Here is a 26,483-nt window from a genome sequence, read left to right on the forward strand (position 1 = left end):
CATTTTGCAAATATGAACCAAGAAAGAATCTGATCGCAATTTCAGCTAGATTAAAGCTATTGTTTCCTCTCTGAAAATACGGAAGACTGAACCCAGGACCTTCACACTGAGGTACATCCCCAGCACCCTTTATAAAAAATTTTATTTGTGACAAGATTTGAACCACTGGTGGTACATGTGTGATGATTTCATCAGGCAGCTTTTAAAAAATTAATTTTATTAGTAAAAAGGGGGATAAAAGTAATCAGATTCATTTTTACAAGCTGCCCAATGGGATAGTCATGCATATACTACCAGTAGTTCAAGCAGGCACGAACATTAAAACCTGATAGAATGAGAAAATGGGTAAGAAAAGAACAATTTCTAAGGAGTGGCAAACATGTCGATTTGACTGGGATACAGGTTATGGCAGTACTGTAAGAAGAAACAAGATTGTGAATTCAGGCTATGGCTACATGATGTGAGGCTTTCAATGAGATTAACGATTCATGTTTTTTTCAATAAAAAAGAAGGCAATTATAGCAACAGAGATTTCTAGTGTGAGAGTGTAGAGATATTACCAAGGTAGAGTAGAATTTAATAACAGGAAGCTAAATGGATGAGAGAAAGTAAAAGATGAGACTAAACAGAGTTGAGGTAAAGGCTATAAAGATTTAAGAGCTTAAAGCTAAAGGGTTTTCAGTATCTATACTCATTTGTTTATGTAAGAAAATTTCAAAAGCATAACCAAAACACTTGAGAGATACAAATTTATTTTTCATGCTGAATTTTTTACATTTTGCCATACATGAATTCAAGACTGACAGTTACAACTGAATTTAAAAAATAGCACTTGGGGGTACTTCTATTTATTTGCTATTATCACAAGCATTTTTTTTTACATGAACAGCAATATAGTTATAATTACAGAATCACTCAGTTAGTGAATTTAATAAATGTGTCATGATGGAGGCCACTACACAATACAAGCAAAACATAAGTGCCAAATATATTTTCACATTCTACATTCCACAATTAGGGAGGGTGAGAGTATAACAGTAGAATTATTCAAATATCTGACTGGTGGGTTATGTCAACTAGCGAGCACTCCATTTTTTTTGTTTTTGTTTTTTGTTTTTGTTTTTTTATTTTGTTTTGTTTTTTGGACAAGGTCTTGTTATGTACTCCAGGATGACTCTGAACTCTGTATGTAGCCCAGGCTGGCTTCAAACCCATGACTTTCCTGCCTCAGTCTCCCAAGTGCTGGAATTACAGGAATGTGCTACCATACCTGGCTCAAAATAATTTTCCAAAATCTTTTTTAGTGTTAAAAGAAAATAAGACAAAATACACAGACATGGTTTGCTCTTATGTCTACAATAACTATTACATAATGAGGTTCTGTATCTTCTGCAATATGGCATTTGTTCCACCTCATACAATAATTAAAAGATGAACAGTACCTAGCGCACTCAGATTCACCCAACTACAGTTGATACAGTATCTCCCAGATTTCTAGTTTCAAAAATCCTGGAGGGAGGAGGGACAATTTGAACTGTAATAGTCTACATGGTAGCAATATTACCTTTTGGGCCACTAGCCCAATACTAATCCTTTTTTTAATATACAAAATATGCTGAAAACATTTCTCTTAAACACATTTCAATTAATGTAATTAAACAGAAGGCAACATTGGCCCTTCTAAGAAGAGTTAGATTTAGCTATGAAAAAATTGCCATATATTTGTAAAATTAATGTATGAGATTTTTAGGTCAAATGTAAGACTATACTATGGTATTTAGTTTAAAGCCTGTGCTAAACATGCTTAAAAAAGAACTACAAACACAATCACTTTAGTAATTTAGAAAAATGGAAAGTACCATTTTTAGCTCTATAGTAACTTTGTATTACTTGACTTTATCCAAATTAAGGATAAATTTTAAAAATCCAGTATGAATTTGTTTTCTAAACAAACAAAGAAATACACACAAATGGCTTTTCTAATCAGAAATTTTTACTTTAATATTAGATATGGTATGTAGAAGTTAAATTTTTGATACAAGTGGATCACAAATATATTTTGTTATAATGTAAAAATAGGAATTTTAAAGTTTAAGAGTCTTTTTACCTTACCAACTCAAACACATACTTTTTCCTTAAAATAAAATAGTTTAAGATAAACTTTTTATTTAAAATCTCATTCCACAAAAGAATAAGAGAAATAAAATGAATTATTTTTAGTAGTAGTTGCTTCTAGATATTGTGAGCTAACAATCATTATCTGATGACATTATAGTAAACTTTTGCTTATAAACTAGTAACTTGAAATTCCTTTTATACTACATATAAAAGAAAACATAACTATTCAAAAATAGAAACAGCTTTTAACAAGTATTTAACTGAAAGAACTTTCTTGAATAAGAAACAATCATTATATAAAGGAAGTGTTTATTCTAATCACTTTAAAAACAAAGGGCGAAAAGTCAGCAATATGCAGTTCTAAATAATAAGTCTAAAACCACAAAGTATTCATTAGGCTAAAGTTTCAAATCTCCTAATATGTTACTTTTGTTCTGTTTTGACAGTCATCTCCTACTTTTTTTTATACTGCACTGTCACTTCCACACTACAAATCAGAAGATTTGAAGTAACACTTTGTTCTAGTGAATTTTTTGAAGAAACATTACCTCATTAGCTTAACCAAAAAAAAGCACAGAAAAACTGCACACTAATAAAACTAAACATGTGAATGTTGTATACCACAGTATTAGTAGATGTTCATATATTAATTTTAAGCAATTTATCTAATATTTAGTATTTTTATACTGCTCTCATTTCAATTTTTAAAGATAATATCTCTACTGCTTATAAATATTTACTGATATTTTCTCTTCTATTGAAATAATCAGTATACTAAATCTTAATGAAAAATTAAGCTGTAGATTATATTCCAAATTATTCTACAAATCCATGTTCCCTATTTAAAATATTTCAGATAGCAACTCAAAACTACCAAAATCTGAATCCATCGGTGCTGTTTTGATTGCCACTATTAACTATGTGAACTTTTCCTTTAAGTTGTAATCACACTAACCTGAGTCAGCAGGACTCTCCAAAGAACACTTCAAGTGATACAACAGATCTGAAAGACACAGGAACTAGTCCTGGGCCCCAAAGAAAGTGTTCACCGAATATATGATCTTAAGGCAAGTCCCTCAATGTCTCTATGCCTTGCATTTTGCTTCTAGAAGATGGTATCCTAAAATCCTTCCTTTGCGAAACTATGTAAGAAAAATATGTGAAAGAGCTCTACAGTGGTCAATTTGCTACATAATAATACCAACACAGAGGCTTGTTAAAGTGTTGAATTTTGTTAGAAGGACCAGGCTATTAAGATGAAAAGTCAAAACTATTCCTGAAAGCATCAGAAAAATGTTATAGTATTCCTGTCCCTAGGTAAGATCTGGTATTAGATATTCTTTCCAGATTTTTTGATGACTGTACATTTACTTCTCCAAAATATGTTTTTAATTATGGCCTATTTGTTCTTATTCTGGTATTTAATTCTCTCTGAAAGCAGGCAATCTTTATTTCTCTTTACTAGTCTTAAATCCTAGTTTCTTCTGACTCAAACTTTGTTGAAACTAGATTTAACAAAGAGTTTTCAATTTAAAGAGTGATAAAGAGAAAAATCAAAGTTGTATCACTAAAAACAAATGTTGATTCCTGCTTTTTCAAGAGGTACTACGCATGTACTCTTAAAAGGACAAGAGGGCTACAATTCATCAGAAAAATCTTTTTAATTTACACTATGTAATTTTCCAAGGTCAAAATACACAAAGCAGGATAATAAGTATTGATTATCATATAAGGCTTACCTAAAGGATAATTTTAAAGAAATGAATGGCTATTTTGATGTTAGTGAGACATGAAGACACGGTGAAAACCAAACAATAAAATTCTTTTAACATTTCTGGCTTTTCACATAGAGTAATACTGAAAAACTATATCTCTACTTTATAAATGTGCAACTACATGGCTTAAAGGTCAGGTACAGAGAAACAGATTTGGAAGCTCTAATTTAGACATTGGTGATTTTTAAAGTCATAGGAATTCTAGGTATATTTAATTTAAAGACTGAAATAAAGGATGGCAGGAAATGGGATATATGTTTTGCAAATGGGAATAGAACTAAGAGATGGATGGAGACTAGAGTAAAAGTCAGCAAAAACAATCAGGAGTGTGTGGTGTATATGTGCTAACTTCCTATGATGAAGGTAATTATGTGTTATAAACAGGTACTAATTACAATTTTAAAATTTTAAATTTTAAAAAATGTTTTTAAACAGGATTAGAAATTTTGAGAAAAAGGGGGATATAAATCATTCATATGCATAAGTCATATTGAAATGAAGGAAAATTAAGTGAGAACTATTTGAAAAATAAAAAGTAATCAATACGTATCAAGAAGCATACAGCTGCAAGAAGAATGGGAGTAACCAGCAAATGTGGCTGAAGAAAACTGGAAATAAATACTGGGCTTGATTAGCATGTTCTAATGAATTTAAAGGAGTGATATGGATTTAGTGGTAGGGATGGCTAAATTAGCTTTGGGTTAAGGAAAGATTAAGCAATTTTTATAAAGCACATTCCAATTATAATTTTCACTCAGGAAAACTTGGGAAAAATGATACGAAAACTAATTGGATAGCTGAGTGTTTAAAGATCATAATGAAACCTTTAAAATTTATGTTTTACAAATGAGAAAGTAGGTTAGGCACTTAGGGGTGAAGAACGTGAGACCTGATTTCTGTCATGGGGAAACAGAAAGAAACTGACCTCAACTCACTTTTTTTTCTTTTGGTATCATACTCAGCTCCTACGCTTAGTAGTATGCATTTAAAAGGATTTTAGAATTTAGGGACTGAAAAGGCAAAAAGATCAACTGAAAAACAATACTGAAAATATTAAACAGCATACAGAGTATGTCAGTAACCTATACTTGAAAATAATTTTAAATAAAACCAAAAGTAGAAATATTTAAAAATTTAACTGCTACAAGCATCACAGTCATGTGAATACACAATACGATTAAAATTTTAAAGGCATAACACAGGTTTTCTTTAAAATATAATCACCATTATTTAATGGTGGGACTTTTTGAATAATTTATATTAAAGAAATAACTTTCTCCTCAAAAATATTCATAAAATTGATGATTAAATACCTACCAGTTGTGAAAAATGTCTAAATCAATTTTTAATATGAAAGCAACATGAAAAAAGTGAAGCATAAAAAATATTTCATTTCCAGTCTATTTTATGCCAGGTCCAGCATAAAACAATACCTATTCACAATCAGTTTTTAAATTTCATTTTCCTTTATTTATATTTATGAGCTACTTGCTTTAATTTGGAATCTGTTCCATTTTGACATTTATCAAAGCTGTATAAAAGCCATGCAGAGTTTATTTACAGCATTGTACATTAAAGGATTATGCTTGAAGATCACACAAAAATGTCACAAAATTATAAGTATTATGGAAATACACATGAAAAACAGTATTTAGAGCTTTTAAAAATTTTCACATACAGAACTTTGTGACTATTATTCTGGTTGGTAAGTATTATGCACTTAACAGCTTGGAATAAGATAAACACATGCAAATGAGAATTCCAACAAATTAAAGGCTAAAAATACTTGGCTAAAAGCTAAAATATTATGTAGTTGAAATATAGTACTACCATGTAACTAATTGTAGGCGTTTATAAAACACACAAAAACGGTTACTTTTCAAAAGTCTCTGATGAATAGGCTTTCAGTAATTTTCTACAAAAACATTCATAAATAAGTAATCAGAACATTGCTGTCACTGCAGTTGTCAGTTGAGTTACCGATTGAAGCTATATTTTTCAAATAATTATTTATTATACTATAGGGGAAGTTCTCAGTTTTTCCCTCTGGGATGTGAAGGGGAGAAGGAAACCAATTGGTAAATTTATATTCAAGTAAAAGATCCTGGTACAAATATATTATTAACACAGAATGGAAAATTACAATAATTTCAAGTCCACAAACTTTTAATCAAACTGTTAAATTATGAGTGTAAACTTTTACCTTTGTTCAATTTAAGATTTTCTACTAGAGAATACCTCCTTGAGAGTCAGACAATATTTATAGGTATTTCATCTCCTTTAGTTGCATCTCCTTCCATTTCTACTGCTGTGGCTGAAGGACATTTAGATATTCAGATTGCCCCAATTGGTAAGTTGTGTTTCTTCCACAGTCTACATACTGGTACCTCTCCTGGGATATCTGTTCAGAGTGGCCAAAGTATGTTGTTGTCACAGTTACTCTAAAAATGAATCAGAGCGAGAGAAATGTTTCATACCTATATGAACAGTTTTTCTGTAATGAGAAAACTTTTATAAATAAAAATTCTCTCCAGGGAGAGATTATTTGATTAATGTAACTTAATATTGTGGACACAGGCCACTTAGGGACTATTTCTTTACCACACATAAAAATGCTACTTCAGTATGGTCTAGTTAAATAATTATTTAAAAAATGTAATTTAAAAAGTTATTTTTAGTTTAAAATTTAAAAATCATCACATGCTTAAAAATAAATCACACACTTCCCTCATCATGAAAATGATTAATAAGATGTAAAATCGAATGGGCAAAATACCAAACTTATAACTAACAATCTTTAATTGGCTTAGATAACACATGCTTTATAAGCTAACATCATTTCTTCTTATTTCTGTTGAGACTGCTTACCAAGAAAGCAAGGAATTGGATGCTAGGTGTGGTCTTCTTTGTTCAGACTCTTGCCATTATACTCAGCTCCTGTGCTACCCATATTCACGACTTAGCATCCAGTATTCCTGCACTATTCTGAGCAGCCAATTTCATTTTGTTCAGCGGGATAACAGTTACTTGGTTTATAGCATTCTTGTAAGGCTTAAACTCCAACTGGAGTAGCATTCATAAAGATGGACTGTATATTATAAGCCAATAATATAAATCTGAAATTTTAACAGGAAATATTTTTCAAAAAAATACTTACTGCATCATGAGTACTATGTTGTGTACTTTGATGGATTTCAGTGTACAAAAATCACTGTTAAATAAAAATGTGAATAAGTTACTATATTACATACTTACAATTCTACTATGTTAAAGCTTATACAGATTCTATAAGGAATCATTTAGTGGCTGAGCACATACTTCAAGTAGTGATGGATACAATCATGACTTCTAACTCTAAACGCATTTGTGCATTCATATCTTTGGAGTTACAGAGTTGTTTTAAAGTGTACTACAAATTACTTTTATATTTTGCTTAGCTTTTAAAATTTTAGTTACCACTATGTTGGTTATTAAGAATTCAGGATTAGAAACTCCATATATATATTTTGACATATTCAGGATTAGATATTCAGGATTAGAAACTCCATATATATATTTTGACAAAAGATGATGAAAATTTATAATTATTAAGAGCTAATACTTTAGACCCAATTTTAAAGATTGAGAACTTCAAGCCAATGTATAATATATAAATTACTAGCAGTTTTAGTCCTCCTACAGTAGAAAATCAAGATTATAATAATGCTTCTTTTAACAAAGAAACTAAAAATAAAATGTAACATGAGGTACATAAACCTAATTCTGAAAAATAACGAAATTATAGGTACATTAATCTAAATGATACAAATGTTGAGAAAGGAAAGGAAAAAAATAGGCCAGAAGCTAGAATGAATTCTAAACCATGGTCTTTTTAACTAGTCAGACTGTAAAAATTTAAAAATGGAGTAACATTCTCATTATTATTAATGATAAAGCTAATAAAATCAGAACTTACAACATATAACTCATCTCCTCTGCTATTATAGTAGGTACTGTATAATCAATCTGAAATGCAAAAAAAAAAAAAAAAAAGGTTACAGGATCAAAACATTCAAACACTTCGGTTATATAACAAAATTTCAAAGTTAGAAATCTTTCCTTTTAGAATCCTGATTCTAAGATTTCATCTTATACATGTATGGGACATATTTCAAAATCAAATTTTGAGAAAACACCCCACTCTTTCAAGTTATATGATATATACAGCTGAAACCTTACATATCATTTAACTCATTCAGCATATTTCATGGCAGACCTACCTGCTTCATATCGAGTGGACCAATGTTAGTTAAGTTGTTTAAACGTGCCTTTCCAATAACTGTTTTTGAAAACTGAACTTGAGCAGTGATGTTTTCAACTTCAACAGAATAGTAGTTATTATTTGTTATATTTAATGTATTCTGCAGGAAAAAGACAAAAAATGTACAAGTTATCTGTGAATAAGCACAAATATACTGTACATTTGAGATTAATAAAATGACTTCAGATGTGGCCGTTAATTTATTCAGACAAATAAGAATATTACCACAAATGTCAAAGAACATTAAATAAACTGATAATTTGGTCTTATGTATTAACACTACGTTTCTAAGAAACAATACAACTCAAAATTAAAAAAATAGACTCAGAAAATACATAGTACTGGAATAAAATAATATTAGAAAGTATATTTATGACTTTAGTTAATAAAAAGCTCAATGCAAATATTATCAAAAAAATTCATGTAATTTTTAGTAACATGATCCTCTCAACAGACACAGAGAAAACTTCAGACAAAATCCAAATCCATTCATGACAAAAATCCTAAAGACTATAGGTAGAGAAGAACCTTATCACAATTTGACAGAAGCCATTTAAGACAAATCAATGACCAACATCATTTTAAATGGGGAAGAAATTGAAAGTTTCCCCCTTAAAATCAGGAATGAAACACGGGTGTCCACTATCACCACTTCTGTTCATCACAGTCCTCCAAACAGCCAGAGCAGTCAGGCAAGATAAAGAAGCGAAAAGGGTGTCTGTAGGAAGGGAAGAAGTCAAAGTATCATTATTTGAAGATGACATGCTCTTCTTTATATAAGACCTAAAACCATTCACCCAAAGACTTTACTAAATTCAGTAGTGTAGCAGGACACAAAATCAACATCTAAAAAACAGTAATGTTCCTCCTGTAATAATGGGCTAACTGAGAAAATAAAATAGGAAAACAATACCTTTCACCATAGCATTAAGATGCATGATACCACAGGATGAAGAAAAACTAAATACTTGGGAGTTAACCAAACCAAAAAAGTGAAGGCTCTCTACCACAAAAAATACATCACTCTGAAAAAGGACACTGGGATTATCCTGTACCTGGACTGGCAGAACCATTTATTTAAATTAGTCATCCTGAACTCCCAATATTGACACATAAATTTAATATAGTTACAATCAAAATAATAACAGCATTACTCATAGAATTAGGGAACACAATCCTGAAATTCTTACGATTGAGAAGCAACGCAGAACAGCAAAAATAATTCTTGGTAACAAAAGCAAAGCAGAAGCCATCCTAATGCCAGATTTGTAGTTGTGCAAAGCTACAGTGATTAAAACAGCACAGGGATAGCACAAAAATCAAGATGGAATAAACAGAGGGGGCAGAAACAACCCCAGGAACATATAGATGTTTGATCTCTGACAACGGAGCCAAAAACCTACACTGCACAGAAGAAAGCCCCTTTAATAAATGGTACTGGGAAAGCTCGATAGCCACATCAGAAGACTGAGTGTAGACCCACATCTCCCAGTGTTCTAAAAGAAAATCAGAATAGATCAAAGATCTAAATGTTATATAAGAAACATTTAATCTGCTGTAGGATAAAATAGGTAAAATTCTTGAATACACAGGTAAAGACAAGAAATTTCTGAACAAAACTCCAATGGCACTGAAATAGTACTGAGAATTATAACAAATGAAGTCATATCAAATTCAAAAGCAATAGAAACAATAGAGTGAACAGACAGCTATTCCCTACACAGACTAATATCTAAAACATTTAAAGGACTCAGAATTCTAGATTCCCCCAATGAAAAATGGGCAAGTAAAAGGAAAATACTCAGAAAAATTCTCAGAAAAAAATGCAAATAAATACTTGAAAAGATGTTCAATATTTCTGGCCATTAGAGAAATACAAATTAAAATAATATTGAGATTCCACTTTACCCCAGAAACAATGGCTATCATCAATCTATCAGGTAATAACAAATGCAGGCAAGACCACCAGGGAAAGGAACCCTTCTACAAAAATGTCAACCAGGAAAACCATTATGGAAATCAGTATGGTGATTCCTCAAAAAAACATAACTTCCATTTGATCCAGCTATTCGCCTTCTATGTATCTTCTTATAAGAATTAAAGTTACCATAGTACAGTAATACATGTGAACCAGTATTTATAGTAGCACAATTTATAAAAGCTAAACACTGAATCTCCTCTATGCCTATCAATAGATGAGTTGGTATTTATATGCAATGGAATACTTCTCTGCCATAAAGGAAGATAAACTTGTACTCATAGGAAAATGGGTGCACTGAAGACCATAATATTATGTGACATAAAACATGAAAGCTTTATTGTCTAGTTTCTCTTATATGAGAAACCCAAACTATAAATAAAGAGCAAAACAATGAGTAGATAATAGGAAGTAGGGAAATTTCTTTCAAATGGTATCAGGTCCTGACCTAGACCCCGATCTCCCAAATGAGTGTACAGCAGAGGTTAAATAAAAGGAGACAAATTGTATGATTTTTTAGGGCTCCAGTAGAATCAAAACTAATTAAGCTCCCGACTCTGAGGGTTAAGACAAAAAGTTTTCTGGATCAGTCCATTTTTATTAGGACCAAGGACAAAAGGCAGAAAAACTGAGCAAAGTGCAGGCAATAAGCAGGACCTTGTTAATCACTTCAAGGACATCTCCAAAGGAATGAATCAACTCAATTTAGTAGCACTGTCTTATCATGAAGACATGGTAGAAGTGAGACTGTAGGGGTAATTTCTGCAGCTGCAGTCTCTATCTTGTTAATTGGGGTTGGAGCCAAGTCCCTGCAGCTGTGGCCTTATCTTGCCCTTTGAAGTATCTCTGGCCTCACAGGCCACTACAGGCCTCAGCCAGGACCAGTGATTCATAGAGGTTCACTTGCTATGAATCAGCTCCAGTTGCCAGGCAAGGGACTGAGGCCTAGGTCAGACTCACAGATAAACACAGAAAGCCAATTAGTAAAATTTAAACCCTGCCCAGAGCTGCTTTGTAGTGGTCTCCAACAAAATGGGAAAGGGAACAAGAGATAGAGTGAGGGGGAAAGAAGGGGAGGAAAACAGCAAGGAAAAAAAAGTGAAAGGAAAAAATGGAAATAGGGCTTTAGCCAGTGGGAAGGGTACAAATATATGGAAAGAGCAGGGAAGGATGGCGGGGTTAGGGGACAAAAAAAGAATTAAGATGTGTTTTGTGCATGTACAAATTCCCCACAATAAAAGTAGTCATGTACAGGTAAACGTAGTAATAAAATGTAAAGAAAAACAAAGAAAAGAATTATTTTTTAAAACTTAATGTTAATGTATTTCTATAGTTAAATATGAATGTAAAGAAAGATACAGATATTTAGCAAGGGATGAGTAAAGAAAAAAGTTTTTGTAAAAAAGAATGTACTACAGAGTAGCAATCATGATTGTATGTGTATATTCATTTATAATTATAAACATAAAGACATTTTTAAAAAATGTATGCCACAGTTAAAATAGTTTTGTTTTACTATATGTTTTACTTATTAGGTTGTTAATCATCTTGATTTCATTTCTAGACACAATAGGAAAATAATAATTTGAGATAAATGGATCTTTCAATGCAGACCAAGTCATGGAATCCTCTATATATACAAATTAATGTTGGCTTATGGCTTTCTTTTTTTTTTTTTTTAAGTATCCATAATTTTCACTATAATATTTAAGGGAGCAATGATGCAAAACTGAACAAATATTTATGAGAATTAGAAAAAATATATTGACAGAAAAAAACATGAATATAAACATTAACAAAGACAAAAAATAAGACAGGGAACATGGAAATTTAGTACTAAAAAGCTGATTTCTTACAGAAATCAGTGAGAGTTCATTTAATTTATAAGTAAAAAAGTGACCACAATTATAAACAAATTTACTTTCAAAAATGTGTTCCCAAGAAGAATCTGAACAGGAAGCCCTTAGTGAGTTTCCATACGTAGTAGTTCATTTTCATTAGATCAGATCCTCTTTGTGTTTAATCACAGTTCTATGTATGCTTTCATCATGCTCTTGCAATGAAGTCTGCATAAAATTCTGAAAGAACAGTGTTCTGAGTGCCACTGCACAGAAGGTAAACAGGAACTCATCCAAGCACAAGGTCAAATTCATAGGGACAGAAGTTTCTAATTTATTTACATTCTTTGTTCTTTATTGGTTGGTTTTTGAGACAGGGTTTTACTAAGTTGCCTAGACTGGCCTGGAACTCACAATTCTCATGCCTTATCTTCCTGAGTAGCTGGAATTACATGTGTAAGAACCCATGCTCAGCTATTTGCATCTTTTCAAATATCCTTCATAACAAATCAGTAAATTTAAGCACATTGCTTTCCTGAATTCTGTGAGTTGCCTCAGCAAATTAATTAAACCTAAGGAAGAGGGTGTAGGAATTCAAAATGATAGTTCCTCAGAAGTCCTGGAGGCCTGGTCTTGCGTTCAACTGAAGTGGGGCAGTTCACCCAGCTGGTGTCCTCTACAGAATTGAATGCCTGCTTGCTGCTGGGAAGAAATCATCACACAGGATTCTGTGGAATTAACAGAAGTCATCTGTGCTACTTGTGTGAAATATTTTTCTATTCTATTTACTAAAACAAGAAAAGTAGCATTAACATTTACTAATCATTTTGAGAAACAAAAGCAACATTATTCTATTGTTCAAATTATTGTTAAAGAACTTATCAACATCTAACCTATAATCTTATTAGCCTCTTATCTCAACACCCTCTGGTGAAGTCTAATGTTCATCAAAATAGCAATTCCCATTTCTCATTTAATGCTTAGTTATTATCATGAGGTAGTATCTGGAAATATGGGAGGTTATGGTTTATATGTTCACATCCCCTGAAGCCTTGATAGATCATAGACAGAACCTTCAGAAAGTGCCTGAATTATAGTGGCATTACAGCTGACTTGATGTTAAAGTGGAGGTTGGCTGGAAAAGGTGGGTCAATGGACCTAGAAGTTTGCATTGGCAGGACCTGGAAGTTTATATCTCCCTTCCTGTTTCCTTCCTTGACTCTCTCTGATACTTAGTCACTACATCATGAGCAAGTTCTCTTCTGTGATGCCTCTGTATCATACTGTATTGTCTTGATGCCAGCTGACTATGGATGTAAAACTCTATAAACTGTGAGCCAAAATAAATCCCCATCTCTTTTAACTTGTGGGTGTTAGGTATTGTGTCAAAATGACAAGGAAGTGACTAAGGCCAATTTGGGTACCCAGCATAGGATCATTGCTATAATGCTATTGACTATGTGGTTCCAGAAGCCTTTGGAACTGGTTCACAGGAGTAAATATGGGGAAGTTTGGAGATGCTGGCTAGAGAAACCCTAGAATGTTTTAAGTCAAACTTGATGAGACATTCCAGTCAGATTTCAGAAGACCAGAATGCTCACGTAAATGCAGATGGTAAAGATCAGGCTCAGGAGATTTCCTTTGGGAACAAGGACCCCACTGGTTAAACCCATGTCTATCAATATTTTGCTTATGTTCTGAGATTCTGTGGAAGGATAACAGTGATGAACTACAGCTGAGGAAATTTCACTGCAGCATAATGTTATGGCTGTGGTTTGGGTACTGCTGGGGACTTTTAGACAGACCTACATTGAATATCAAGAGAAAATGGCACATCTGAGTCATTTTAAAAGTTTTGAGTTTGGTCAGAAAGGAAGCTCCAATAAAGTTGGAGCCTATAAACTTGGAACGCAGGATAAATTGGTTGCTGGAAACATTAGCATTAAAAAAAGAGCCAAATACTTTGGATCAGGATGACAGGAAAAATGGCTTGAGAGCTTCTCCCCAAAAAGCAAGATCCCACTCTTTTGCCTGCAAAAATTAAACACTTTGCTTTGAGAAGAGAGCCCCAGGGCACTCTGTTGAAGAAAGGCAGCCTAGGAAACTGATTTCCTAGGATTCAGTTCATTGTGCTTAACCAATCTGGCACTTGGAGGCCTCTCCAACCACTGGCAAGATGTGAAAGTGGCTGGTTGTTGATCTGTATGTCTGCAGACCTTAGAGTAATTCATTAGGTACTAGTTTCATGTGCAGACAAAATATAAGAGTTACGAAGTCATAGAAGCTTTCAGAAGGGATTCACCCGGATTTCAGAAGGGACTGCTGAGTGCATAAAACTGTGAGAACAATGCTAAAAGTGTAGTGGAGACCCCCAAAACTTGGAAAAGCCAGGAATATGGACCATCTCAGGAAAGCCATAAAGAATGAGCAAAGCTAGTCTAAAAGAGAAGCCATAATGGCTGTTGAGGTAGGTACACTGTAGGCTGAATCTCATGCTATCAGCTGGAGATCACATCATTGTCAAACTTGCCCTGGGTGCTAGACATGGAAATGCAGGATTTAATGTTTGCCTTGCTGGGCTTTGATTATACTGTGGTTCCACTGGTTTCTATCTCCAAATTCCTCCCTTTTGGAATGGCAGTGTTTACTGTTTGCCATTGTATGTCAGCGATGTTTGACTTTTTTATTTTTATAGAGGCTCACAGTTGCCGTAAGTCTCAGAGAAGACTGGACTTTTCAACAATGTAGAAACTGTTAGGTCTTTGATGACTCTTGGAGATGAACTAAATGTATGTTGCTCTATTTCCCATCCAGCATGCCATGAGCAGCCCTCCTCTGTTGTGTCCCTTTGCCACGCTGCCTGCCTGGGAGCCTCCTCCTCTAACTTGCAAGTGTTGGGTATTACGTGTCTCAGGACGAGAAGGTGACTAAGACATGAAAATAGTTATTTACAATAAGGTTTTAAATTCATATTTGCATACATTGGATTTAAAAGGAAACTTTACATGTCTTTTCAGTAGAAATTATTACATGTCTATCCTATTGGACACTACAGCAAACTTCAAGCAGGACAAAAAAACACCTGACCATTGCTGTAAACCTGAGACAAATAAAAAATATCTCCCTTTTTCTATAGAGCTGTTAAAGTAGGAAAACACTAATGAGTCATTTTCTGGTCATATGAAATTATTTAAAATTAGCGTGGTGTTATGATGTTTTATTCATAATGCTACAATTAACACTGGCATGTTTTAGTCACAATTCTATTGTGAATGGTATGGATTTAGTTTTTTTAAGCCCTTATCAACTCTTGACAGTAAGCAATGAGGATAAGTGGATTCACAACAGCTTTTTTTTTTTTTTTCTGTAATCAAGTAGTAATCCTACTTTAACCCAGTCTTCTACTTCATTGTCCATCCCTTCAGAGTTCTTTGCTCCCAACCACCACCACCACCACACAGGAACCCCTACCTCTACTTTCGCCATTCATCTACAAAAGGAAAACCAACTAAGTCCACATTCTTCCAAAAAGCCTAAAGCCACACATGACTGTGAACAGGATCACCCATGCCTTGGTTACTTTTCTCACTGCTGAGACAAAATGTCTGACACCTATAAGCTAAAGGAAAAAAGGTTTATTTCAGCTCAGTGTATACAGAGGTTTTAGTCCACAGCTGGCTATTTCCCAAGCAGGGTATCACTGTATGGTGGCACTGTAGAGGAGAAACACTCCATGGTATGGCAGAGAGGAAGCAGCAAACAGCCAAGGCAGCAAGCAGCAGGAAGCCTGCCTCTCCGTTTTGTTCTATCCAGGCTATAGCCTTTGGATGGTGCCAACCACACCCAGGGTGGGTCGTTCCTTATCCACTGTCTTAGTCCCAGCACTATACACTCTGTCCCAGTAAGACACCCTAATCTAGCCAAAAACTTCTCATGTATGAGCACATGTTCTCCCAAAGAACATGCAGATACAAGGCATAATTCATATATATACACCCATACATACACACATACATATACTATATATGTGTGTATGCAAAAGATAATAGAAAAGATTCTCTGAGGTATGGTAGTGTTTATGAGTTGGGTGGCTGCATGATCTTTTTAAAAAATGCTTTCCTGGGAAACAGAGGACATTTTCACACTCACTAAAATCAAATAATTGTTTTTACTTCATCTTTAAACACAATAAAGGACTGGTCTGTTACACATGCCAAAGCTGTATTTCACAAAGTGAAAGGAAGTAAAATGTTACATTCTATTGAATCACATAGGAGCATACTTGCTAGGAGGCTATTTGGAATCAAATATTGAAGTCAATAGATTGCAATACTTTTTCTTTTTCAGAAAATGTTTGGTTTATTTGATCCTACTAAAAGAATAATTCTATGTATGAATGGCCAGTACTTATTTTTTACCATTTTCAGCAAAACCAGAGAAGGATCAACACAGCAAAGACATGTAGGAAGCAAACCAGACAGTGTTACATTTAACAAACACGCTCTTATCCAGGATAAAGGCACTGCTTAGTAGGATAAAGGCCAAAATAAAAGATTTTCAATATAAATTTGTACTTACTGTGATATTTAAATATATTGTTCTCTTTTGTTCATCATAACTGACATATGCTGATTTTACACCAATGTATTTCACATCAATAGATCGAGGGAAAAGGAAAAACACAGCCAATCCAGAAAGGAGCAGACAGAAAAACACTGATGCCATCACATACAGCTTTCTGAAAAGGAAGTATTTAATTATATGTGCATCAAAAACTGCATTATGATACATTTAAAGAAGATATTTTCACTTTGAATATCTTTTCCATGTATCATACCAGCACTAAATTACATAATTTCACCAGAATTTCACATTCTGAAAGTCCTAGGAAATGCTTTCTCTTTCTACTAAGCATTAATATGTTCTCCTTTGAAGATGAATTCACTTCTTTTGCAAAATGGGATTCCAGGCTTATAACGAATGTTTATTGAGGTAATTTTGAAACCAGATTTCACAGTAGGTTTTAGCCTAGGAGCTCTATCTAGATACAGACTTCAAAGTTGCTTTCTGAATTCACTGAAGCAAAGTTTCCACATGTGAGTTTCACTATGACACAGTCTCCTAAAGTGACTGCATCAGAATCACCTGGGAAGGTCTTAAAAATAATGAAATAATCGCACAGTTTTACCAGTCTCAGTGACTAGAATTTGTACTTTTTGATTTGTCAGTCCCAAATACTTATGCACTTACTATTAAAAAAACATTATTTACATTGATGAACTTGGGCTTGAAGTCATTGTTATAGTTTTTTAATCAATCAAAGAAATAATATTTGCAGTTACAAGAAAAAAAGAAAAGAACTCAACTTGTCTTTGCTATTCTTCTAACTCCTTAGCAATAGGCAGTATTTATCCCCTCTATTTTCTTTTTAATCTCTATAAAGGAAAATATCCTTTTTGCTTAAAAATATTCTCAAAGCTAGTTTCAAATTTCCTAATCTCTCCAATACATAGCCCTCCGTTTAAAGGCCTAAGTCAGATACTGCTTCATCTTCCTGATAGTGTAATTATACAAAAAAAAATTACTTTCGTTCTTTCTTCCATATTCTCCTCCAAACCAATTTTCTATGCCTTTATGAAGTTAATCATTACATGTATCACAGCAGTGATTAAATAGCCTCATAAGGGTGTTTTGGTTTTTTTTTCTGAGTATTTTAAGTTGTCTAAGTAAAGAAAAAAAGAGCAAATGGCTTATCAAAAAAAAAAAAAAAAACTTTGCCAAATTGCTATTATACTGAGTGAATCAATTCACACTCACTCTGTATTTTCTCAACCCATAGAGCAGTCCTAGTTGTGAATATATGCATGTACAGTATTTACAACTAGAGCAAATATTATTGAAACTGCTAAAAAATAAAATAACATCCCACATAGAATTTCACTTCAAATTGAAAATAAATGGCTAGTTCACTGACAAAGTATGTGCATTTTTCTTATAAGATACAACAGTGACACTTTTTCTTCTTACCCTAGGGACAGCAACCAAATTCTGGGAGATACATAGTACTCGACAAGGTTATAAAGCTTCAGTAGTACACGTGGTGTCAAATTAGAGTTCTACTTCTGCTGTTCTCTATGGGTTGTTTTTAAGGTAATTTAGTCTTATAAGATACATGTTTTTAGTATTATATGACTTAGCTAAATTTTACAAAGCAATTGATAAATGTTTTTTAAATACCATAACTGCCTCAACTTGTAAACAAGTAAAAACCCTGAGTTGTTTCTAAGATACTACAATTTTACTACAAATTGAGAAACAAAACTTTCTATCCTGCATGAACTTTGCAGATTGCTTGCTCCGCTCCTACAGGGCAGTCTTTCCCCAACCTCAGGTACTCTGTCACACACTATGCTGCTCAGGACTCAGCTGCAGGGTAACAGCAGCCTCTGTAGCTTTCTATCTTTTGCCGTGTGCTCTGCTAACTGCGGTCCTCTTTGCTTCCTGGACCCTCAGGCCCCACTTCCACACTTCAGGGAGGCAGCTAAGCTCTGTCTAGGTTCCTTTCCTTCTGCTACAGTCTACAACCTATTTCCAGATAGTAAGCGGAACAACAGCATGGCTTAAGTCATTTTCTTTCCAACATCCACGATGTCTTTCTTTGATGCCTGAGATCCACTATCTCAAAATATTAATTAGAAAATCTAATCTTGCCTCTCTGCTTGTATGCTGAAAATTTTGTTCCTTAATGGCATTCACCTACTTATTTGCTTTATGGATAAAAATCCAACAATACTTTCAGTGAGTGTTCGGGGAACCCTGAGTACAATTTAAAATTAGTTGTGGTTCTGCTTGCCGTTTAGAACATCTCACTAGATTTGACAATCGAAATACAGTGATTTAAAATCATGCACAGGAATGCTTTCAACTGCATTCAATCATCAACTCAATACACAGAACCACTTTTTGCTTTTTGTTTCATTTTAGGCGCTACTGTTTTTAACATCTGATTTCATCTTTTAGGTCATGTAAAAAGAAAGTAGTTTTAAAGCCCAATCTTACTTTTTTACCAGTTCCCTCTCAAACTCTGAGAACAACTAATTTTATTAGTTACTGGCTTATGATTTCATTCTTTTGTGGGTACATATATATGTGTGCACGAATGTGTTTTCAAATAAAAATGTGCTATGAATATCACACTGTGGTAAATCAGTTCTTATTTCATTCCATTTTACTCTAAAGTACATGTAGCATTACTTAATTGACCAACTATTATTTACTATTTAAATTGAGTCTACATTTTTGCTATTACAAACACTGGCACATGAGTAATTTGTATAAATGATAGCTACTCAATTTGACAATCCTCAGAATAAATTTTTCAGAGTCCCTGAGCCAAAGAGCAAATTCATACATAATTTTGTTTCATAATGTAAAATTCTCATTCACTAGGAGGCATGCATATACTTATTTTTAGTTCCAACTAAAAACATGCTAAAGGAACTTTGGATTTCTGCCAATCTGATAGGAATGGTATCTCAATGCAATTTTCTTTTGTATGTCTTTAATGAGCAACACTGAACATATTTTAATGTGTTTAAGATCAATGGTATTTGTGTGTACTAGCGTCTATTCCTCCCCTTTTGGGTAGTTTCCCTTTCCTTAAATTTAAGCTCTGCAGAATAAGTGGTGGGCTTAAGCCCCTATAATACTCTCGATTGGTTTCCTTGACAACCTCAATAAAACGACTAGGGATGTTTAGGTCAATGCTGCCATCATGGTTTGAATACCCATAATTATGCTGCGAGGAACTGGAATAATTCATCACTTGTTTTTAATGAAAACAGCACATGTGTGTTTCCTACTGCTATTCTAGATCTATTTTAATAAGATTTGAGAAGACAAAGACATCATATTGCTTTCAGAATCTCACCCCAAACAGAAATCTTTTTAATTTTATGACACGAAGCATATAGTGGTATACTTTAATAAGTTCACAGAAATTTTCCTTTTAATGGTCCTAACTAGAGTAATTATTGATATATAATCTGAAATGAAAAGATAAAAATCAAACCAGGAAACTATTATTTTTTTTATAATCACTTACGTTCTTCTTGGCCTTAATCTCTGATCACTATATGGAATCAATGCTACCAGTTGGTTTTCTTGTCCTAAAAGTAAGAGCAGTAAGTTTAAATACTTATTAACATGATTAAATAAAAATACAGTTGTACATTATAATAATATACTTTAGAAAGCTCAGGAATCCATCTGGCTTTCATCTCATTCCCTTAGTAAACTGCATTGTAACTCTTTAGTACTTATCCAGCAGAAATTAAGTTCTAGAGAAGACACTGTATCTTTTTATACCAAGATATCTAGTTAATTCAAAATAGTAGAAAGAAGTCTACATTATCCTCTGAAGAAACCTAAGAAGTTTCACTTTTCAGAAGATTTAAATCTAAAAAGTCTTAGTTCAACTCCTCTGTTTTCCATGAAGACTCTGATTTCATTGTCTGAATGACAATAGGAGAAACACATTGCTGTGTCTCTTCCCTGAAACGTCTCACTTCAGAGATTCTAACACTATCCCCTCTGAAACCCAAAACGGGTATCTTCTAAGACTCAAGCTTCAAGAGGTCACTGGTCTCATCTCAGATCACTAATTTCAAGTGGCCAATGATCATAATGTATTTTCCTACGTCATACACTCAATCTAACACTCCAAAGTCACATTTTCATAACTTCAACTCTCTTCAAACCTTCACTATCTTCTCTTTTATACTCATTCTTAGTTCATGAAGAGATCTTCTATAAACCCCTACCACCATAGTGGTAAAAGAATTCTGGTATGTTCTAAATTGAGTTGTAAGTCAGAGAATGGAGGGAGGAAGAAGATATGTTTTAATTCATAACATCAAGGTAAATCGACAAAGAAAAATAAAAACCTGCTCCACATTCATTTCCTGTATCTTCCCACGCTGCATTCTGCTTTTGGAACCAACTACCCAAGAAATGGCAAAAGCTTCTCTTTACTGACTGTCCTCCCATCCCAAGACTTTGCCCCTTCATGTTGGCTTACTCCTTTACCTAGAGCCAATGCAGATTTAATGTAAACAGCTTAAGCCTTCCTCTCCAAATTTCATTATAAAAAATCTTGGCCCTTTGAGGTCCAGTGAACATTTTTCCAACTGCTATATGCCCATGCCACTGGTAGCACAGCAAATTTGGTCCTTTTACTTTTCGTTAGAATGTAACAGCTCTGTAAACTCATTTCACAGTCTATATAGTCTGAATTTTGATTTAACAGTATCTATTTACATAATTGCTTCCATGTCCAAACTTTCTGCCTTGTCTCTTATCACTGAAAAATAAGCTTCCTGTATTCCTTTGTAAGAGGAGCCCTCTATACTTGTCCATGAGATCTTATCCCCTTTCATTTATTCAGGACCATCTTCCAATACTTTTCCCATTCCTGCATTACCAGGGTTTTCTCTAGAGATGAATTTTGTCAATATACAAACATTAATCATTCTGTTAAAAAAGATCCCTGTTCAGACTTCATAATCCCTTCCTATACCGCTCTACTCTCCTTTTCCATACACCAAAGTATCTCAAAACAACACAAAACACACTATTTTATCTCTATCTCCTTGATCTCACTTTATATGTATTACACATGTGCTACACATCCTTTTTCACAAACTACAAAAAACTGCAATGGCCTACCCGTCATCAAAACTGATGTCACTTCTCATATAACCTGATTGCTCAGTAGCATGAACTGCTGACTATTCTTTTCTCCTAGATATACTTTCTTCACTTATCTTCCAGGGTACTACACACCTAGGAATTTCCTTGTCTTCCTTTAGCTGCTCTTTTGTCGTTTCCTTTGCAAATATTTTCTCACCCTACTGACCCTGAAATGCTGTAGTATCCCAAAGTTCTGGGCCAGGGTCTCTTTTTTTCTCCATCCACACTGAGAGCCTGATATTCTCATTCAGCTTAACTGAAATACTGTATCACTTTTCTATTGATGCCTCTAGGCCAAACTTATACTTGAATTTCAGACTTATAATAAAGAATTGCCTATTAGAAGTATTCACTTCTGTATCAAATACTCATCTGCAAACATACATGCCTAAAATTAAGCTCCTGATCTTTTTGCTGAAACAAACTCAAATCTTTTTCTCTATTTTAATAAATCATTTCTCCCCTTTTTTCAGTTGTTTAGAAAAAAAAAATCTGTGAGTTATCCTTTATTCCTATGTTTCAAAATTCATCTTGGCACTGCCAAAAAGTATATTGGTCACAGCACTAAAATACAATTAAGATTGCTAAAATACATCTCTCCCATCCCCATCAGCCTGGTACAATGATTTCTTCAACTATAATAATCCTTTTATTCTCTAGCAGCTACTTTTCCTGCAAAGATTAAGCTATCACATTCAACAGTCTTGGAAATATAACCTTCCCTACCCCTAATCCAAGGCATTTCTCAGAGGTTCTGATAAACTGTTACTCTGTCCTTCTTTCATGGTCTCTCTATAGTCACACAACTTAATTACTAAGTAGAGAATGAAAACACCATAAGGTACCTTATATACTTCTTCCACATTTTCCTCCCATACCTAATGTACCGCAAAAATAGTACAAATTCCCTTTTTTACAGCCCCAATGGTTTACCACAGCCCTATTGTGTCACTTTCATGTACCATACAGTTCTTTTCAGAAATAACAAATTAGGGCAGGTACAACTTGTTCTTTTTTTAGTTTATTAGTACATGTTTGCAGTACATGCTAATCACATTTATTGTGGGGAGGTGTATAGTGCAGTTTAATTTTATCATCCCCTAATCCTCCCATCTCTCCGTGCTCCCTATAACTCTTGCTCCTCTCGCACATTTACGAGAGTTCCAATTTCCTATGCTTTTCCTTCAAATCTTTTTTTCATCCCTCTTCCCTCTTCTTCTCTCCATTTCTTGTTCTCTTTCCCATATGAAAAACATTTCCCTACTTCCCATTGTCTATCTTTTATTTTGCTCTTCTTATTTTGCGTTTCTCACAGAAGAGAAACCATGTGGTATATAAGCTGCATGTTTCTGATTTATCTCATTTACCACAACGACCTGTAAGTACCACTATTACCTACAAATGCCTCAAGTTTATCCTTCATTATAGTAGACTTATACTCAGTTTTAGATAAATACCACATTTTCTTCTTTAAGTAATGAATTACAAATGTTAAAATGACCAAATTACTTAAGTTGCTTCTAACAACCTGCATGGGAACAACTGTGATACACTCTCTACAGACGGCAAACATGACCAAGTTTCCAGATGACTGGAAACTTGTGTGCACTATCTATAACAGCTGGCAGGAAAGGCAACAATACCGGATGGAGGCAAGTCATCTTCATGACTGCTTTACGGAGCTTAGTATGTTTGTGCTCTTTTAACTGAAGGCAATTGATACGAAGTCTTACTTTTTATTTAAGTCAGTTAAAACAGCTGCTTACTTCCATAGGTTTTTATACTATCAACATTTGAGCAAATGTGTGGAGTCATTCTGTAAAGGAAAAACAAAGCAGTGCCACATACCCCTAGGAATTCTTCCTGTTCCTTGACAAGTGGGGCATGTGACACTATCCCTTCCTGTAAATTCCACATACGGAAACTGAGAGACATCTCCATTTCTTCCGTCTTCATTGTGGACTTCACCATTAACCAATCCCGTTCTCATATTTTCAGTTGATGTGACTCCAACATAAGCATCTTCTTTACTTGGATGCAAAGGCAAATGAGAAAGAGACTTTCCCATGTCTAATGAAAAAGGAAAACCAGTAAACTTCAAGGAACAAGTATACTCAAAAACCCCACAGGATGTTTCTATCACTCTAATTAATTTAGAATAAACTTCAAGAGTGTGTTCAAACTACCTTTTGGGTTAAAATTAAATTCCATCAAATACTGACTGAAAGAAAGAATCAATTTGTTAACAGTCCAGAACTGTATTTCTAACCAAATACCACAGGGTATCTCATCAGACTTGTAATGAGAACTGGCCTTCAAACCCTAACATTTGACAAAAGCCTCCACCTTATTAAGGTTCCCTACAAGGAAACATACAGGGTTCATTTTTGTTAGAATAGAACAAAGACACATTGTATCTTTAAACTAGTTGGCACTAAAGGCGAAATGTGCTTTAGGTAGATTACAACTAGATAATATGTGTAGTATTAAGTAATTTCAAACTGGTACTTTCCAGTTTAAAATTCATACCCTTTAGAGAAAAGTCATCACTTCTATCTTTTGCTATCTTGCTTCAAACATTTCAACATTTGCACCAAAAAACCTCAAAAACACCGTATCATTTAGACTTCTTTTGTTTCACGGTTGGCAGTTAAAATTATAAGCCAAACATCCCAAAACATTAAATATAATTTACCAATGTAAACGAGCAAATTTAGAACACTAACTTCCAAACTTTAGGAAAACAGTATAAAACTAACACAGGGGAAATTAAATATAAATTTAAAAGCCAAGTAAAAATAAGTAATTCCTACTGGTTTCTATTTTAAAACAAAACAAAACCTCTGCTAGTAGCTACAATGTCAAGACTGAAAAGAACTTAATGGTCATGTTAATCCACCCTGCTAATACTGTTCTGAGAAAAAAAATTATGACAGCGGACTCAAATACAATGTAAACAGCAGGATTAAAACAAAACAAAACTATACTTGAATTCAAACAATATTGTAGAAAAAGAATATTTTTACTATGTATCGTTTTAAAAATTCATATACATATTGTCCACACAAGTTCAAAAACACCTGATTTGTGATTTCTGAAACGTATTATTTTAATTTGTCCTTGTAACAGTTAATCCAAGCCAAACCAACATGTGCCAGTCACAGGTGGTTCCGAGGGTAATGTTAACCATCACCCTCTCCAAGAAGTGTCACTTCAGAGTCTGCTCAGTGCAAGAACTCAGATCAAGGGGCTCAGACACTGGCTGAGCCAGGTGCACTCTACTGGAGTCCTTGGGGCGAGGGCAACCTAAGGGGCTCTGGGTCCTGGCTGGTTTTCTAGTCCAACAGCCAGCTTGGCTGATTCTGCTTTGGGCAGACTGGAGATGGGACAGAGTTAGCCAAGCATAGCACTGGTAATCTCTAACTTTCATCCTAGATTTTTTTCAGAACACTCACAACTTAACCACTTTTATTCTTGGACACATATTGTTTAAAAAGGAATGCTAGATCCCTCTTTCTCGATTATCGCGGTTTATTAATTTCCAGAAAACCCAACAATATTCTCCACACTCCAACCAATTTAAATGGGTCGTCATCTTTCTGTACAGATACTGCTTTCGTTCAGGGCGTGCTTGAGAACCAAGGAAACCAGCCCCTTTCGAAAAGTGCCATCAACAAAATTCCACCGCACAGTCTACTAGGCAAAGGCTGCAAACGCATTGCAGCCAACCGGGCGAGGAAAAGCAATCACCACAACAGCAACCGGGGACACCTGGCCGCCCAAGGCGCGGGGCCTGCAAGGGAGCCGAGCCCCAGCTGGCGCAAGGCTGAGGCTAAGGCCCAGAGCGGGCCGGGCGCAGAGCGCAGGCGACCGAGCCGGCTCCCCGGCAGCCTCCCCTCCTCCACTGGTTGCCAGGCCCGGAGGCGCCGCCGCCGCTCGGCCCCACAGTGCCGGGGGCCGCGGGGGCTGGGCGTCCGAGGTCGCTCACCGGCACGCGGGCGCTACGCTGTCCCGGGCGGCTCCGGCGCGGACAGGCCCGAGCACAGGGTCGCGGCGGCCGCGGTCCCGAGCAGGGAGTCGGAGAGGGCGGCCTGGATGGCAGGGCGGCCGCGGACACGGGCGGGGGCGGGGCGGACGCCAGTAACACTGGCTGGGCCCGGCGCCGCGGCAACCTGCGCCTGCGCAGAGCGCCCGGCAGGAAGGTGGCCCAGAGCGCCGGGGCGCCTGCGCCTTTCCCGGCTGCCGGGGCCTACTAGCACCGCTGCGGGGATGGAAGGGTGTCCACGTTCAGCCGTTTTCCTAGTTCCATACCTTAAAATTCGGCCGCTCCCGTTCTGGGTGGCGTAACAGACACCCCTCACTCTCCGCGGGGCTGTTTCCAAAGAGCGGAAAACCTGCGGCCTCTGACAGCCTCCCGCTGAGCAGCCTCCTGCCCGCCCGCCGGCTTCCCGCGAGCCTCGCGGAGCTCCTCCCGGGAAGGATCCCTACCGCTGCTCTGCAGACCCCAGCCCAGACCCCCGCGCTGCAGCTCAGCTTGTGAAGTGGAGCTACTGTTCCATCTCTGCCAAGCCTAGGATTTCTCATTTAGAAGACAAGAATAATAATTTTTTGAAGGGTCAATAAGATACTGGCAATAACTATCAAAGACAACTAACTCTACCTGTGGGGGGGAGTTTAGCGTTAAGTATTATGATCATGATCAAAAATACAACTGAATCCTAACA

The 26,483-nt window shown here is 35.2% G+C and overlaps 1 protein-coding gene across 2 annotated transcripts; it reads right to left on the bottom strand.

Annotated features, from left to right (window-relative positions):
- Nucleotides 1–735: 735 nt before the first annotated feature.
- Nucleotides 736–26,094, bottom strand: Tmem106b (transmembrane protein 106B). Of its 2 annotated transcripts, none has more exons than XM_063242090.1 (8): nt 26,071–26,094; nt 23,608–23,829; nt 20,114–20,177; nt 16,588–16,747; nt 8,153–8,293; nt 7,849–7,898; nt 7,051–7,104; nt 736–6,334 (listed from the first exon to the last, which is right to left on the bottom strand). In XM_063242090.1, exons 2-8 carry the CDS (start codon nt 23,825–23,827, stop codon nt 6,196–6,198), a joined length of 828 nt encoding a protein of 275 aa, XP_063098160.1. In that variant the 5' UTR covers nt 23,828–23,829; nt 26,071–26,094; the 3' UTR covers nt 736–6,195. The 2 variants fall into 2 exon arrangements, with proteins under 2 accessions (XP_063098160.1, XP_063098156.1); XM_063242086.1 differs by lacking the exon at nt 26,071–26,094 and adding an exon at nt 25,748–25,887.
- Between the last annotated feature and the right edge of the window lie 389 nt (nt 26,095–26,483).

Source organism: Cavia porcellus, unplaced genomic scaffold, assembly GCF_034190915.1.
Source record: "Cavia porcellus strain 051 isolate PalLab524CR breed Dunkin Hartley unplaced genomic scaffold, mCavPor4.1 scaffold_2, whole genome shotgun sequence".
NCBI classification, from domain to species: Eukaryota; Metazoa; Chordata; class Mammalia; order Rodentia; family Caviidae; genus Cavia; species Cavia porcellus.

Coding starts and splice junctions, on each gene's coding strand:
- Tmem106b (XM_063242090.1), bottom strand. CDS start 23,827: ATGGGAAAGTCTCTTTCTCATTTGCCTTTGCATCCAAGTAAAGAAGAT. Junction 16,748..20,113: donor AGATTAAGGCCAAGAAGAAC/GTAAGTGATTAT, acceptor CTTCCTTTTCAG/AAAGCTGTATGTGATGGCAT. Junction 7,105..7,848: donor GAGGAGATGAGTTATATGTT/GTAAGTTCTGAT, acceptor TTTATTTAACAG/TGATTTTTGTACACTGAAAT.